The 14,986-nt window shown below is 40.5% G+C and overlaps 1 protein-coding gene across 4 annotated transcripts in view; it reads left to right on the forward strand.

The window, feature by feature from the left end:
• LOC119649052 (inactive dipeptidyl peptidase 10) overlaps positions 1–14,986 on the forward strand; it is a 589,248-nt gene that overhangs the window by 563,599 nt on the left and 10,663 nt on the right. For all 4 annotated transcript variants that reach the window (XM_038051060.1, XM_038051052.1, XM_038051043.1 and 1 more), the window contains 5 exons: positions 6,556–6,830; positions 6,907–7,051; positions 7,145–8,284; positions 8,346–8,540; positions 12,846–13,006. In XM_038051060.1, the coding sequence (XP_037906988.1) occupies positions 6,556–6,830; positions 6,907–7,051; positions 7,145–8,284; positions 8,346–8,540; positions 12,846–13,006 (1,916 nt within the window). The remainder of the gene's footprint in view (positions 1–6,555; positions 6,831–6,906; positions 7,052–7,144; positions 8,285–8,345; positions 8,541–12,845; positions 13,007–14,986) is intronic.

The following is a 14,986-nucleotide window of genomic DNA, read 5'->3' on the forward strand; positions in this document are numbered from 1 at the left end:
CAGAGCCTACAATTCGGATTGCCGAAGAGAGTGGAATCCATATATGCGAAAGTAGGGTGTAAATTTTCTATTTGCAGAAAATAGTTATGTGGGATATCAAATGAAAGGACTCAATTAGTACTTTTCAAAACTGATTTTATTTCTGACAATGGGCGAAACATAAGGCTTAAAATGAGTGCCCCGAAAAGTATAACCCGTTTCGGTTACATCACATATCCAACCGAAAAATTTAAAATAAAATCAGAATGATACATTTATAAGATATCTATGCCTTAAAATATATCCCATATCGGCTCAAATAAGGTTAATAATAGCTTATAATCATATTTTAGAAATTTATCAGGAAAAAGTTCATCCTAGAAGTACGAAATTGACACCGTTATAGGTAAAAATATAATCCACGTGCGCAAGATGAACACAAAACTTTTGTACTTGAAGCTTCTGGTATCCAACTTGTTTTGGATTAACTGAAAGCCCATACCTTTCACACTAACTGTCAATCAAATTATAGGCGCGTCGTATATGTCTACACACCGTTCCGTATTTACGCTCAACAGTCAGCGGAACCACATATACTTGAGCGTGTGTGGACAGTTCAGGCAGAAAGGAATCAATTGGCGCACGCCACAGAAATGGTGATGCCACAACTTCTTGAGGGCCTTTCACTGCTTCTGCTGTCATATAGGCAATTTCTGCGTTAGCAAAGTGTAGGTCCACTTAACTAGATTGTCACCAACACCGTACTTCCTGGTAGCATCACACAATTCTTGGTATAGCTTTTAGCCAAAAGTTCCTTCATTGTCCGCAAACGGCTCCATCGTGTAATTGTCTTTCAGAGTCGTGACCTCTCTCTTAGAAACCAAAAGATAAAGAGCAGACTTACCGAACTTTCAACGCTGGTAAGCATGTTGGTTTTTACTTAACAGAGATCTTAGCAGCTTTTTTTAAAAACTCAAAGAATAGTATAAGCTCTTTCTTTTCCATTGTTAATCCCCGCTCATGGAATGTTCCCTAGGATTCGAACGTTTGGCGAACCTCTTGTACTCACGCTGCGAGTTCCGGAAGTTTAACCAGCCTTCATTCTTATTGCCTTTAAAAGCACGATTCAGAAATCATCTAGTCGACAGCTAGCTCTCGATTCCACCAAAAAACTGTTTCAACGCATTTACTTCGGATCGTGGGCCAAGCCTCTTCAACGCCCTCTAAAAGTGTATGATTCAAAGATCCCAACTGGATTTATAACCCCAAAGGAGTCCTTAATCGCCTAGGAAGCTGTACTTTATTGCTAACAAGTTCCTTGTACTTTGTCTAACCCGTTTTCCTAAGATTGCAACTTCATATCATAATCTGGTCGCCAGTAATAGTCAAATTGAATTTTAAGTAACGAGACTTCGTCCAGCATCAATTTTAAGATTTTTAAAGTACAAATTGTTAAGGAGGACATCCCATGTGTCGGATCCGAGGAATCGAATTTTTTTTTTGGGCACCAATTATATCTAGATATAGTGTAAAATATATGGGCAAAGTGATTTTTTGATATTCGAAGTCGTTCGGAGATTATAGTGATAAGCACGAAATAAGTCACATGCCAGATCTATGTCGATCGCCGTAATAAAGCGCGTATTTATCGGTCCGAATGACGTTCGAATGACTTCGCTAAAAGGACAAGAATTGAAGCCAAGGCTTTACATATGTTTCTTGAAGAAACCTAAGGTTTATGGACTAGGTATAGCAGATTAATGTCAATTAAGATTTGGCAACAGAAAAACGTCTTTTTTGGGGATGGGAAATTACTCTGTATTTCAATAATGAACTGTAAACTATGAATCTTTATCCAGTTCTTCACAAAAAAAATTTTAAAAAAGCGAAAAACGGCCTTTACACGGGATGACCCCCTTAAGTCAACTACTCCACTGCTTCTTGGCACGATGAACGTTAGGGTATACCCCACCTTCGTTGTCATGAAACTGATTGAACTACTCTTCATCAAACAGTTTTTCTTCATTACATTTTTGCCAACGAAGCTCTTGATCGCTCCCATCAGAGCCTATTAAGAGTTTATCAAAGTTCAAGGCCATTTGATTCTGCATATACCACGAAATACACTCAGACAATTACGTCGTTTCTCCTGTTACCATTAATCTGATATTGTAAGATGACGCAGCTATGTCCGAGGAGCAGAATTCTCTCAGTATGGTTGCTTCTACAAAATTTAATATCACAATACAGGCTCTCGGTATTGTTGATTTTTCACCTTAAAAGATCGTAGTTCCTTTTATTGATCCAATTCCAAGGTTTAATGACACCGAACCTGTGAATCTTGTGCCAGAAAGATATAAGGGCAGTCTTGCAATATTACCAGCCTTGTTGCCAGTAAAAAGGAAAAGGTTTGGCATGTTGCAATTTAATTTAACTAGCTTTTATATCTTTAATCATAAATCTAATCTCAAAGAAGAGAGAGAGTCTGCTGCGTTTCATGTGGATCTCATCAAGATTAGCAGCTTTTTCCCACATTCCGCCAAGAGCTCCGATAAATTGCGATCGATTTGTCTGTATATTTCAGAAATTGGTGATGCAATAACGCCTCATGCCCAAGGAGCTTGGCCTTCTTCGCGGTGCATTCCTCCGACGTTGATTTTTAGCTTTTTAGGTTCGCGCTGCCTGGTCAGCCCGCATCCGTTTCCAAACACATGTTGTAATGATTTATTTGATCAGGCGATAATCAAAAGACTATCCATCAATTCTGGATCCAAGGTATCCAGAATTGATGATGAGGGTAGAGCTATCCCAAAATCCTAAATTGACTGTGGAGGTCCGCAAATACTATAGCTTCATCGAAGTGTTCAGTCGAGATACGTTTGGACACCTCTGTGCTAGCCCAGCTCGGTAATATGGATGGTAGTATCTTGTATCATTTTACAAAATTTCACGTATCTTCGAACGAATCAAAGCATTGGAACCTAGAATACAAATAAGGGGCATACTCCACTCTTATGTCCTGAAGATGTCAAGAAAGGAGAAAACCTCAAAGGCCGCATCACTTTCAGATCTGAGGCGGGGGAAACACCGATTGAGATTGTGGACCTTAAAGATGGCCTCAATCAGTTCAATCATCTATTAAGTCCATAAACTGCTGGCGAAGAGTTTCACAAAAAGAGTTCTACTCGATTCGTCCAACAGAGTGCTGGTAATCCCAGTGCCAATCCGCAAATATACCTCTAAAAAGTGTGTACATAAGTACAAAGCAGTCCAAAATCCCCCTGTGGGGTTGAGTTGTCCAATGCAGCGGAAATAAAACCTAGATGCGATGATAGTGTAAACACAATCCGCTATAAGAAAATTAAACGGCCATACCTGATATAAATAAATATAAATATATAGGTGAGTCATCATCGTCCAATTCGTCAAATTCCAACGTGTATACAGGTCCGAATCTGTCAGTTAAGCCCGTAAAAGTTGTCAGATCCGGACCTCCGGTATCTCTGTAAAAATGATAACTTATTATGTCGCTTGAAAGTGCCGCACGATTTGAAACAGACAATTGTTGGCTGCGTTACAATCCTCGAAACCGTACACGCACCCAATGCGCCTGATACCGAGGATTGTAACGTAGCCAATCGCTTTCAAACCCATGCACTAACTCGTGAAATGATGTATACGTCCGATCAATCCAACCCGCAGGATTTCTCGTAATGGCCCCATGTCACCGCCAACCATCGCAATGCACCAAAAAGTTAAATTCAAAAGAGTGATCTGGCGGTAGGAAGAAGGCGTTTTTGGTTATTGTGTTCTTATTGATGAAACAACTTTTCAATTGTCAAAATTAATCAAATAAAGGAAAGTGCAATCACCTCAATTGCAAAGAAACCAAAGGAAATTTATAAGTCATTAAGAGGAATGTAAAAATTACCAAACAGAATAACATGACAAAGGCAAAAGAAAGAAAACACGTATATATCAAAAGAGCGGAAATTAAACAACAACAAAAAAATGGTAAAGCGATGGGCTGAAGAATAAAAAAGAATGAAATAGGGTGAATCATTAATAATTAAAATCAACAAAAAAATGAGTTACCAAGGAACCTCAAGGACTTCTCTTTCCACGCAGTTCTACGAAAGTCAGTGTGCAATGTCACTCAGTGTGCGAAACGTCCCCCTCGTTTGAAATCTGAGAACAAAGTGAAGATGTAAGAGCACGGAATAGTACAGCTTAGGTCAGTTGCCACCGTCTTCCTTCAAAGTTTCATCTCACCATGAAGAAAGGATGTAATACTTTTCAAACAATTGATCGAAGAAATTGAATTTTCACACAAAGGTAGGGTTGTCTGTTAGCCATCGCCCAATCGAATAAGTCATATCACGGTATTAGACCAGCTTTAAATTTTTCCGCTTCTCCTGACGGTGGCGAAAGGAAAGGTTCTGACATGGAGGGTTAAGATAAATAGGAGGGGAATGAGTGGGTTAACGGATTGGCCAGGCAAGGCTTTGCTCTTGGCAGCCCTTCAGTGAATACAGTCGGTGTTTCGCTGACAGCTGTCAGGGGCGGAGTCTACTCGCACTACTTAGCAGATGCGGCCTTAGATGGCGAAGGCTTACCAACTGTACCGAGTCAAGGAGAGCCCGATTACGAGAGCTCCTGTGTCAGACGCGTGCAAATGCATTCAAGATTACAGCGGTCTGCACGGAGCACTGACCCATAGGGGGCCTCAAGGGTCGGCATACCCTACAATTCGTATTACCGAAGCTGCGGAGAAGGAAGGGGAACCCTTATGCACTTTCTCTGCGATTGCCCAGCTCTAGCTACGAACACTGGGTAAACAATTCTTTGGGGACGTCAGAGAGATTTCTAGCTGCAGGGCGGGAGAGCTGCTTTCCTTCGTGAATGCTACGGGCTGGCTTTGAAGATCTGAGTCGGCTCGACTCTGCCTATCTGCTCTCATAACAGCAATCACGCCTTAGGAGTTTGTGGCATCAAAACGGCGCACCGCAGCGCTAATTGCGCTTCTCGGAGCGGCCATGATACCTACCTACCTACCCTTGGCAAATAGTATCCTTGTTTGTGACGGAAGTCTTCTTATGCCGTGCTTTCCTCTTCTGTTTTTTAGAAAATTTAGGCAAAAATTACACGGACAGTTGTAGTGGGGTTTCCAGTTTCTCCCATTATGAGGGTTACCTCCCAGGCTTTCCCCTGAAGTGGAGTACATGGCTTACACAAATTCCTCCGTGGGGGAACATGAATTTGGTGAGGCCTCCACAATCTGCATCTCGACTAGATTGTTCAAAGTTGCGGGTGAATTTGAATCTGTGACATCTTACCACTAAAGAATCCTTAGCATCCATATTCATATTTTGGACACAGTTATTATAGTAGTGAGCTGCCGCAAGCTACCCAACTACACCCAGGTAATATCCAAAGGGATACTGGAGAGATCACTATTCTAATGAATTGAATAAACAACAAAGTAAAGCAACGACATCTAGGTTTTCAACCCCATACTTCGATGTTTATTTATTTGATAATAGCCAAATAACCGACAATGCAGAAGACGAGAAAACACCTCCTCTTTTTGGCATAGGAATAGGAAGAACATCAAAAGAAAAATACTATATTTGTATATGTAGAAAATCGATGACAATATATGTTGTGCCTCTCTTTTATAAATTACTAAAATTAGATGGTGATATCACTGTGCCCAAATTGTTGAAAATATTATCGATTTAAGGAAATAAATTACAATAAAATATTGATTCATTTCGCTGCGTTTCATTCTGTGTGTACTATTACACGAAAGCTGAAAAGCATGAGTAAGGAATTGGTAAAATAAGTAATAAATAATAAATAAAAAAGGTAATTGCAATTACAGCAATTAAGGTTCAATTGCCTTTGGAGGTAAAGCCCCATTAGGGCAACCTACCTTTATTCCAACTCAGTTTATCTCTGATGTGCTATTTGTCCATTCATAGCTAATCCTCCTTTTTTTCGAAACGAGTGAAAGTAACATCTCAACAGAGTGGAACAGATATATATTTTCTTAAGTTTTAGTTAGTGCTTCACTTTATAATTCTCTCCAGCAGCCCACCCACATAATTTAAGGCAAAACCATCACTCATCAAGTGTCCTTCCGCCAATTAGAAACCCATGAGTGCGTTGCCCCGCTGCATATACAACTGTATTCATCCACAGGTTACGATGAGCATACATATGTACAAACATCCAACTTTTTACTCATCGGTGAAAATTGAGGTTGCGGAATGATGAATAGCTGCCTTGAGCCATAAAACTTTGAATGACTATACAACATAGTCAAGAGTGCTACTTCCATTTTCTCTCGAAGTGAAGAGGTGGACAATAGAGAATCTCCATCAAAGTTGTCCTACTGCCGTATCCCAGATGTTTCCGAAATAAAACTTTTCCAACTCAGATCAAGTTTTATGAGCCCCATAATAATTACAATGGGATGTCCTCAATCTGTGTGAAGAGCTGACTGAAACGTGTTGCCTTTAAATAAATGTCCTTTCAAAATCTTAGAAGTGATGTTCTCATAATGTCTCGCAGATATCATGTGTACGAAGTCCAAACACGGAATACATTCCCGCTGGCGCCTAAGGAAAACACAGCAGATGCACCCCTGCTGCAGCTAGTCATGTGGGCTCCAAACAGTGCGACTTCCAATGGTTATACGAGCGTGAATAATGGAAAACAATCAGGATCGAGTCAGTCATCAAATAGCGGGAAAACTGTGTCGCAGGCGATAGCCTTTGTTCATGAAAATGATTTATATTACAAACCTAAAGTACAAGGAGACCTGGTTTGCAGATTAACGACGACAGGCAAGTATTTTCTACAAATGCGAGGATTCCGCACCATAAATGTATGAGTTTCTAATGGTATGATTTAATATTGCAGGCGATACGGGAGTTATTTTCAATGGCATCCCTGATTGGATGTACGCTAATGTTCCCGAGCTAATGAGCCAAACTCTAGCCTTCTCACCGGATGGGATGTTCTTATCGTTTTTATCATTTAACGATAGTCTAGTCAGGGAATATAAGTAAGTTCAAACAAAACCGTGTTTTAAGAGGTTCCTTTTGTATGTTCGAAGATAGTTATAGCCAGTTAATGAAAATTCGAAAATTTCTTGCAGATACACATGGATGGGGGATAACATCAAATATCCTGAAGTGCGAACCGTTCGATATCCAAAAACAGGAACAATAAACCCAAACGTTACCGTATACGTTGTCAATTTAACAGTTCTCAAATATATATTTCCACAACAAATTAAACTACCTGCGGAGCTTTCAAATGGAAGTTACGTCGGCGGCATGACATGGGTTTCTCCAACTGACCTCTCCGTAACAATAACAGATCGAGAACAAACCAAAGCCATGACGGTGATATGCCGTGCTCCAGCATTTGCTTGTTTCGAAGTCCATACAGAAGTGACAATAAGCGATGGATGGGTCTTGCCATCCGAAGCACCTATTTTTTCAAAATATAAGATAACAAATCCGAATATTCCTATATTAAATGCCACGAATACAACTAAAACAGATGGCAATGCTTCAACCACTAATAGCGAGGGTGACAAAGTAACGAATGAGTTCACTAAGGGAGGCTATATTTTGAGACGTTTGCCTGTCAGGGATGGAGAGCATGGGTATTTCCGACATGTTGTATTCATATCATCCTTCGACAAAAGAACCGTTCCCCTGACCATGGGCCGATTCGAAGTCACAGAAATCCTTGGATGGGATGAAACAAATGAAGTTGTATACTTTATGGCTGCACCCGAAAGGAAGCCTGGCCAACGTCATCTCTATAAGATTTATGTGAGGTCAAACGTGATAAAACCTAGTCGAGTTTATATAACCGCATCACCACCCACATGCCTCACGTGTGATAATTCTCAATCCACTTTCAAGCTAGTGAGCTTCAATGAAAATCAAACAACGATCGTTACAACAGATGAAGAAGAAACCGAGCTACCAAACAATTGCCTATATAATAAAATCTACTTCAGCAAAGACTATTCATACTATGTGCAGGAATGCTTAGGGCCTGATTCGCCTTCAGTTTATCTCGTAGATACCCAAACAAATCACAAGATATACGTACTTCATGCAGGGGACCTGTTGCGTCGACGTCTGGGACAACTAGCTCTACCACAAATACGAACATTCAGTGTTGAAATTCGACACGGGTTTCAAGCGCAAGTCCGATTGTTTCTCCCGCCTGGAATGAAGGAGGATGAAGAAGTAGCGTTTCCGCTCGTCTTACAAGTGTAAGATTTTTTCTCTAATAAAGACTATCACTTAATTTATGGATTTCATTGAAATATCCAGGGATGCAGCACCAGGGTCCCAACTAGTTTCCGAAAAGTTCCAGGTGGACTGGAACTGGTATTTATGTAGTCAACGATCCATGATTATTGCTCAAATTGACGCGAGAGGAAGCGGCTTCCAAGGAGAACTTCTACGAAATCAAATTCATGGAAAGCTGGGAACGATTGAAATCGAAGATCAACTGGGTGTATTAACGTAAGTAATATACGCTTTATACGCTTCTTGCACTAACGTAGGAAAAGATCCTGTAGCTTCAGGGAGAGTTGATTCATCGACTGTAGGTACTCTTTTGATTGATTGGTAACAATAGACTTAAAGTATACGCTTAGTTCTGCTGATGAATTTCTCTGAACAGAGAGTGAAACGGATGATATCATCATCCTTAAAGACGGTTTCGCTCCTTTGTCCGTTGTACAGAACGTACGAAATCGTTGATGAGGGGATTGCATATATCCAGATATTTGGAAGAATCGAATTCATGGTAACTCGATCCCCCGTAACTTATCCCTTCGCTCATCTGCTTGTTGATTCCACACAACCTAGTCTTGTTTTGGATTATCTCTCGAATTTTAATATTAAACTTAAATTTCTCACTCTCACGATAGTCGTAACATTTAACGCACAATGTGTTATATTGGTCTTTAAGAGACCCTATAAGTCTCTTAAGAGCATAACAGAGTGGTTAAGAATGGTTATTTGTGGCGGTTACCATTATAAACCGCTTTCACCTGTGTTATAGCTTCTCGTGTGTATTCATCCTTTACTGGTAAAGGATAATTTTACTGTTAATTGTTTTGTAATATGTCCATTCATTTTGGTTTTTTGCTGTCAGAACTAGCACATTAGGTCCTACCTGCACATCGATAATCCGTGCCAGTGGGAGGACGATTTAAGATTCGAATGGATTTCAGAACTCAGTTGAAAGTTTCTGTGTCAGTTGCTATCTTCGTAACTTTCTAACATTGTCCAGTATTTGGTCTGGAAGTTCCGATAAAAAAAAAATGCTCAGGAGTGTTGGCATCTCACACATTTTCGATTTCGATTCGATTTCACATGCCCGCATTCCTAATTTCTGCCAAAACTGCCTTTACTATAAGAGGATAGTGCCTCTCCCATTCACATCATGGATTACTTTTTCCATGGCCAGGTTAAAAACAAGTCGGAATACCGGAAGCTCGGGCTTCGGGTATAAAGGTTTTGTGTTCATCTTATCTAAGAAATTTCAACGCACATTTTTCTATCCGTATACAACCACAAAACTACGAGACATACGTACATATTACAGCTGTAGATGTTACGTTTACTCTAAACAAACAAACTGCCTATTTTCGAATACTGTACACATATAGGCACGTATATAGATTGATCGTACCCATATTTCTGGTTTACTTCTTATATCTATCTGAATTAGGCACTACCCGCAAAGTCCATTAGCACGCATATACTATATACTTACATAAACACATGTCCCGTTGGAATAATTGATATTCATATACAAATGATTAAAAAACTAAAACAAAATAATTCTTTTCCACCCAATTCATACGAACTTACTTCGTTGCGGTATTGACGAATTGATATGTGATGATGACGTCATGCAGGTTGTAGAGTGCACGAAATTCACAAAAAATTGTAAAGTTTCACCCCCTATGACTTTGTTACTAATAGTTTGATTTTCTTCAAACTTCACCAAATTATGCACTATGTTATTCTTTATACGCGTGCCAAATTTTGTACTTCTGGGATGAACATAAGGGGGGTGCCGGGTAAATTTCCAAAATGTGGAAATATACTATTATTAACTTTATTTGTGCAGATATCGGAACCGGATATATTTTGAGGCCTAGATTTCGTAGAGATGCACTACTGCGATTTTTTTCAGATTTTTCGGTTGGATAGGTTCTGAGAACGAGACCTGTTACACTTTTTGATGGTCATATTTTGAGCCCTCACTCCCCTATGTTTCACCCAATATCAAATATTGGACCAGTTTCGAAAAGTAATAATTGAAACCTTTCAGTTGATACCCCACGTGGCTATATTCTGTGAAAAAAAATTTTGCACCCTCCTTTCACATGTATGGGGAGCCCCCCCTTAAACTTAACACAAAATGGCGTCAGTTGCTACATGTAAAGGGAACGGCAGATCACATACTCTTACCAATTTTCGTGATGATTGGTCCAGCCGTTTCCGAATAAATCGGCTGTGACAGACAGACAGACAGACAGACAGACAGACAGACGGACAGACAGACAGACAGACAGACAGACAGACGGACAGACAGACATCGAATCGATTCTAATAAGGTTTTGTTTCACGCAAAACCTTAAAAACGCAGGATGGAGCATCTCCTTTTCTTAGATCGTTGTTGATGTTGAGTGGTCTCAAGAGTGATCCTGCCGCTTTTCTTTGACCTCGCACATTAGTCAGGGCTACACTAGTCAGGATACCGAATTCTCTCATGGCCATGTACAACGTGGTGCAACTGATGGCCATATTACAACAGTTTTCCATTGCTTGCTGCAGAGAGAAATCTGATCTGTTGTTGATTTGTCTGGAGTGAAGCCTCTTTGGTATGGGTCGATGATGTTCTGGGCGTATAGGGCTATTCGACCTAGCAATACAGCGGAGAACATCTTATAGATGGTGCTTGGCAAAGTGGTAGCTCTATAATTGCTGCTCTGCGTGATATCTCCGTTTTTATGTATGGGACACATAATGTCTCGTTGCCAGCCATCAGGTAATAATTCGCTGTCCCAAACCATGAGCATTAGTTAATGAACTGCAGTTTGGCTATAATTCCATTGACACCTGATTACTTATGATTTTCAAGCCAATGAACTGCACGGACTGTTTCTTCCATGCTTGGTGGTGGCAGCATATGCCCCTGGTTGTTGAGCAGTTCATTAAAGTACTCATCCCATCACTCCAATATGCCGATACGGTCGTTTATCAGACTTCCCTCTTTGTCTCGACCGGATGAGCGTCGAGGTGTATAAGGCTTCATCCTGCTGACTTGGCTGCGGTTGTTCCCTGTAACTTTCAAGTTCACAGACTTGTTGATTTTTTCAGGCTTTCCTTTCCATTTCTGAAGTTGCTTATCTGCTCAAAGAATTTCGCGATAGGTCTCTGCGGATGCCCGCGTTCTTTAAGACTGGAGCATTACCCGGTATGGAGCAGTTTGGTGATCCGTTCCTAATTTACATTCATCGTGTAACCATTCGTTGGGACTTTTTTGCGACTGAGGCTAAATATGTTTTTACTCGTATCAGTGATAACATTCTTCAGGTGGTTATGAAGATAATTTGTCGATGCTTCATCTCCAGAACCTCTGTTAGCTGCGATTATTGCGGCATCCATTTCTCCCTTATAAATGCTACGAAAGATGGAAGGTATGGAAGACTTCAGAATCCACGCTCTAAACGTCTCCAGTCGTGCTTTCAGAGCATCGTTTGATTCGTTTCTCTGTGTGTTTCGTCCGTAACGTCCCTGCTTATGCTTTAGTAATATGTTATCAACCCTTACTATGATTGTGATTGCCATGTAATTGTATCAGTCCAGGGATATTCATTCTCTTAACCTGTTCTAGATTACATTGATCGTCTGGTTTTTCTTAATCTGTCTCCTCTACAGCACCAAAGGGGAGTGCCCTAAATTTTTTAACCGCTTGATGAATAGCTCTGCATCTTCCGAAATACAATACTGTGACTTATCTTGCAGTGTTCACGCATTTAATGATTTTAAATTCCCAATCACTTAGCTGGCTTCCGTGCCTAAAATATAACATGTATTTCAGTGCCTTGGCACCATATGGTGGCAGCCCCCTGATTTTTTTCAGATTTTTCGGTTGGGTAATTTCTGAGAATGGGCTGGTTAAAAAAATGATCACTTTCAACCCCCCCCCCCCACTCCCCACCTTTTCAACAAATGTCAAAACTAAGACCGGCTTCGAAAAGTACTAACCGGGACCTTTCATTTGATACCCCACACGACTATATTTGATGAAAAAAAATTTACACCTCCCTTTTGTATGTTTTGCCCCCCCCCCTCTCCCCCTTAAATTCAACGTAAAAGGATGTAACTCACTATATGCGTGAGCGTTCACAGTTCCCACGTTTCTACCAAATTCGGTGCGAATCGCTACAACTGCCTCCGAGGAAAATGCGTATGACGGACAGACAAACAGACAGACAGACGGAAAGACAGACAGACAGTAATCCGATTTTAGTAAGGTTTTTTGTTTACTCAAAACCTTAATAAAAATAAAGGGAACATGATTATGAAGCACGATTAAGTTTAATTCAAAATTAATTCGGCCTTTCAGTGTAGGAGGATTGGTGTCCCTCAAGCTAAGTAGTAGGAACATTTTTATTTGATCGATCAACTTGGAAAAATGTTTTAAGTTAAAGGTCGAAATAAATAACAAATAAACAGTGCTCAATTTATCTACTACTTTAAATAATTAAAGCGATTATTAATCTATTCATTTTCTTTCCACAGGTACCTACGCGACAATTTGAAGTTCGTCGATCCGGCGCGAATATGTTCTTATGGCTGGGGATATGGAGGATACGCAGCGGCTCTAACTTTAGCCGATGATTCTCAGCAAGTTATACAATGCAGCATATCCATCAACCCTGTCGTATCGTTTGGCTACCACTGTAAGTAAAAGTGCTTTGGAAATTATGTACATATTGAAATACTCTCTCAGTGAAAATGATATGAATGATAAACAGGTTACAATTTTCTTCCACGTACCTACCTGAAAAGTATAACTACATAACGTGAAATGTTAACTTTGTCTATCAGCAATTCCCATTCAGCCTTAGGGAATTGAATAGAACGGATACCATTGTTTCTTTTATTTGTTGTGATTTTCAAATTCAATAAGTATTGGCCAGAGAAAAGGAGCAGGATTTCAAACCTCAAAGGAGAAGAGTTCTGCAGCTCCCCGAAAAAAAACATCAAGTCATAAATTTGTTTGTTCAGGATTTCCTATTTGCAAAAACAATGAAAAGCGACGATCTCCACAAGTTTTAATATATGGTTACCATGAAGCCTATTTGGGGCGGGACGCGTCAACCACATTTATGCCCTATCGCTCTCAATTGCTAGCAAGTTGCTCCAACGGCCTCCATACTTTTCGACAATTTTGCACTCTTCCTCCATTGTGCTTGGCTAAATAGTTCTAGGACAACCTCAACCATCCAATAGATTCCATGTATAGCATAACCCGCAAGGCAGTTGTTGCCCTTTCTTCATGTGTGATCCACCCACTGCCACTGCAGACAAAGCGTAGGAGCTGCACGGAAAGTTCGGCAAGGGAGAATTGTCAAGACCAATTTCTTTACTCCGTTTGAGCGCGTTGATGGCATAGATAATTTTATTTTTGTTAAACGGAGTCGTTCGTATATGCATGTTAACGTGATTTGACACATCATCTAAAAGAGGTGCAACTTCACAATAATAAAAAAAAAATAAAGTAATACAGAATTTCGGTGAATTGCTTCTTCAATGCTTGGCTTGCAGCCATCATGAGAGCTCTCAGCCCTTTGCGCCCACCAATCCGCATTTATATTTCCACAGCCAGACAAACATCTATATCTCGGCAAGTTCTTTAAAGTTTGTGTCGCTTCCGGAACAAAATGATTCCCCCTCCACTTTGAAAGGCAGATACCAGAAACGTTCGACTAGACATCTTAGGCCTAAAGAAAGTAAGACCGTAATACATTTGGAGCATTTCGCACTCCTCCCCTCCGCACAACACTGTATCGTTGGATTTTGATAAGCCTTAGTTTGTCCGCATAAACGCGAAACCGCGTTTGGATTGCAGATAACGGTATCCGCAAGGAGTGGTCTCCTAAATTGAAAGGCGTTTTTAGACAAAATTCTGACTGCGAGGTTCAGATACGAAGTCCCGGTCCATAAGGAAGAACATCCCAATAGTACATTATTACACGCTGTGGATATAGGGGAGAAAGATGTTTTCCAAGAGTAACTTAATGCAATCGGGGACGGGCCTTCTCAAGATGACATTGTGATCGTGGTGATCGTGACGGGTGATCTAAACGTTAAGGTGGACTCCGATAAAACCTTGCTCGAATATGTGATGTACAATAAAAACACACAAAGAAAATGGTTGAAAATTTGTGCCTTTCAACAACTTCTATCGTCTCCTCATGGACAGTTGAATTTCAATTAATCAGCTATGTTCATCTAATCAAATCGATCACATTGCCGCCAGTGGCGCTTGTCTTCTGGACGTGTGAAAAAAAGAGAAATGCTGATATCAATCGCGAACATGATCATCACTTGATTGACCCTGGCTTGCATATTTTGTTCGTGTCTGCTCACAGGGTCGGAGAGTTTCGACACCTTAAGCTCAACACGATCCGCTTCCGCGTTCCAGATATCGTCCGGCCGCGTCTCGAGGAAGCACCATATGTCTGACTGTGGAAACGTTGAAGTGGATTGACGAGCGTAAGGAACTGAAAAGTAACTGCGAAGCAAAATCGTCGTGCTTGTCCGTATCCCCGTGAAACTGTTCCTTATTAGCCCTGCAATTTTGGCAGAATTGCTATCCCAGCTAATTGTAGATACTGACAATCTGAGATTTTTTCCAATGAATTGAAGATAGATTC

The sequence above is a fragment of the Hermetia illucens genome, chromosome 1 (assembly GCF_905115235.1).
Source record: "Hermetia illucens chromosome 1, iHerIll2.2.curated.20191125, whole genome shotgun sequence".
Classification (NCBI taxonomy): domain Eukaryota; kingdom Metazoa; phylum Arthropoda; class Insecta; order Diptera; family Stratiomyidae; genus Hermetia; species Hermetia illucens.